The sequence below is a fragment of the Scomber japonicus genome, chromosome 4, assembly GCF_027409825.1.
Source record: "Scomber japonicus isolate fScoJap1 chromosome 4, fScoJap1.pri, whole genome shotgun sequence".
NCBI lineage: Eukaryota > Metazoa > Chordata > Actinopteri > Scombriformes > Scombridae > Scomber > Scomber japonicus.
Window position 1 is genome coordinate 5598280 of NC_070581.1, and position 3175 is coordinate 5601454.

Consider the following 3175-nt stretch of genomic DNA (forward strand, 5'->3'; position numbering starts at 1 on the left):
TGCTTTATACAACTCTAGCATCCTTTACACTGCATAACCACAGAAGGTACCATTTCTTCAACATCAGAATTAACAACAACCATACATAGTTACTGGCCAGAGGTAATCAAACACACCAGGAGACTCAGTCGCGGTGGCTACACTACTAATTACAGTTAACATCAAACTTAACACTATGTATGGCCATATAACCTGGAAACTCACATAACACAATTAAATATGCACATAACATCACTAAAACATGGCTTTCCTTTCAAACATTAACAGTCCCATGAGCCTTTGAGCTCAAACCAGAGAACCAGCTCAAATTGTCCCAATCAGAGTGACCACTCCCCCCTCTGGTCGCTACAATATTTACAAAACTGAAAGGTAGTCTTATTGAATAATAATACAAAATCTTCTCAAACTATTTTATAAAACACAACAGATATACAGCAGAACTTTTTTTTTCTTGTTTTTTTGTTGGCAGCTTAACGGGCTGCTTTGGGGGAGCACTTGTTGAGGGGAAGGAGGGAGCTGGTGCAGGAGAATCAGTGCTTGCTGATGCTAAAGGTGCAGTATTGCTAGCTGCTGTGATTATTTAAAAAAAAACAACAGTAGAGAACTACAGCCTGGGGCGGGGCTTTACGTAGGGGTCCGTCCATAGACTGTATAAAGCATGGGTGCCCAACCGGTCGATCGCGATCGACTGGTAGATCGCGGAATAATTCTCAGTCGATCGCGAGAAGTAGCCTTGACAACGGTAAATAAAACTCTTGTAATCAATCCACGCTTTAATCTTTTTTTAAATATATAGTCTATGGCTTTAATAGTATTTTTCTCATGGCTGCGCCAGCGCCACGCCCCCTCTCCGTTTTGGCTGTCAGGTCAGGTCACCAGCGTGCTGCCAGACGCTCGCTAGTACGGTAGTTAGCGCTGCAGCTAAAACGAAGGAGGATGGCAGACGCAAAAAGACGGAAAACTTACAATTTTCACCCGGAGTGGGAAGATGGTTACTTTTTTGTCTACTCAAACTCAAGGCCCATCTGTCTCATCTGCAAAGCCAGCGTGGCCATACCAAAGAAGGGCAATCTGGAACGACATTCCTGCTAAAACACTGCTACGCTCTCGGAAAGTGCGGGATTTGAAGAGTCAGCTTGCCGCACAGCAGTCTGTTTTTACTAGACCAAACACCAAGGGTAAGGCTGCAACAACGGCATCTTATCGAGTTAGTCATGTTCTTGCGAAACACAAGAAGTCGTTCAAGGACGGCGAAGTTGTTAAGGAAGCCTTTATCGAGGCTGCTGATGCACTTTTTGGCGAGTTTAAAAACAAAACAGAGATCGTTACCGCCATCAAGGACATGCAGTTATCACGGAATACTGTCACACGACGCTGCGAGGGAATGGCAGAGGATGTTGAATCACAGCTGAAGAATGACATCGATGCATGTGAGTGTTTCTCCCTCCAGTTCGAAGAATCAACTGACGTGGTGGATGTGGCACAATTATGTGTTTTCATCAGAATGGTTTTTGAAGACATGCATGCAAAAGAAGAGCTACTCACGATTTTGCCATTGAAAGGACACACAAGAGGTGTAGATATTTTCAGCACTTTCATGGACTTTGTTAAAAAGAACAAACTGCCCCTCTTCAAGCTCATCTCCATTACAATTGATGGTGCACCAGCTATTGTAGGCCGAACTAATGGGTTCATTGCATTGTGCAAACAGAGTGAATCTTTCCCAGACATCCTTAATTATCATTGTATTATCCACCAGCAAGCATTGTGTGGGAAGATTTTAAACATGAAAGAAGTGATGGATGTTGCTATGAAGATAGTGTGCTCTGTTCGGGCCAGGAGTCTACAGAGAAGGTTATTCCGTGCTCACCTGGAGGAGACAGGCGCAGAACACATCGACCTGCTGCTTCACACAGACGTGAGATGGCTCAGCACAGGTAAATTCTTGGCAAGGTTCACAGAGTTGTTACCTGAAATTAAAGACTTTCTGAAGCTTTCAAAGCACACAGAATATGCACAGCTGGAGGACTCCCAGTGGCTTTTGGACTTATCATTCCTGACAGATATCACTGAAATGCTCAATGATTTGAATCTAGAACTCCAGGGTCAGGATAAACATGTGATCAACATGATCAGTTCGGTGAACACATTCAAAAGCAAGCTGCAGCTGCTTTCAAATAGGCTGCAACGCTGTGACCTGCGAAACTTTCCTCACATGCAAGCAGAACTTCAGCGTCAGGGCAAAAACTCTGCACAGCTTGATGGAGCCCGTTATGAAAAGCAAGTTCAGAGCATCCTGTCAGAATTTGAGAGGCGTTTTACTGACTTTGCCTCCATTGAGCCTGTTGCCAGTTATCTGTGTTATCCTTTTTTGGAGGATATTGATGTGCTTCAAAAGTAGCATCACTGTTTCACCTGGAAACCTGTACAGTTGAGAGTGAGATTCTCACACTGCAAAGTGACATTGAGATCAAATCCAGGGCAACACCTGGTACAAAAGGAGACTTCTGGCACCTACTCCTGGAACAAAAGTATCCCAACCTAAGAAGACGTGCCTTCAACCTGACAGCACTTTTTGGATCAACCTATTTGTGTGAGGCTGCCTTCTCTCACATGAAGATCATCAAGTCCAAGTACAGGTCCACAATGACAGATGACCACCTTATGGCCTGCCTGAGACTTGCAACCAGCTCCTACTGCCCTGACTATGAGAAACTAGCTTCCTCTTCCCAGTGCCAGAGGTCACACTAAGGTAGAAAAATGAATTAATTGTCATCTGGATGTGTCTTTCTTATGTGCATTGTAAATAAATATGTCACTGCAAACACTATGGATGACTGTGTGAACAAGTAGATCTCAACAGACTAGAAAATTTTAAAGTAGATCTTGGTTCAAAAAAGGTTGGGCACCCCTGGTATAAAGGGTTGGTCAGACACAGGTCACTTGTCTTCAGTTTGTCACATGCAGTGGACGTGGACACTCATCTCTATGCTTGTAACGCTGCTGCTCCTTCAATGTCTAACCCACTCCGTGGCAGCGCTGAACCCTGACACAGGGCTGAGGGGTGTGTGCGGATGTGTGTGCGGATGTGTGTCTGTGCTGCGCAGCCTGTGGTGAATACACGTCATAGACATGATACACGCACAGCGGAGGAACAGAGAGATGAGAGGGAAGC

General features: G+C 44.7%; 1 protein-coding gene across 1 annotated transcript; it reads left to right on the forward strand.

Annotated features, from left to right (window-relative positions):
* Positions 1-988: 988 nt before the first annotated feature.
* On the forward strand, positions 989-2751 carry LOC128357072 (general transcription factor II-I repeat domain-containing protein 2A-like). Its single transcript, XM_053317310.1, has 2 exons — positions 989-2397; positions 2481-2751. The coding sequence occupies exons 1-2, from the start codon at positions 989-991 to the stop codon at positions 2749-2751; spliced, it is 1680 nt and encodes a 559-aa protein (XP_053173285.1).
* Positions 2752-3175: the final 424 nt, after the last annotated feature.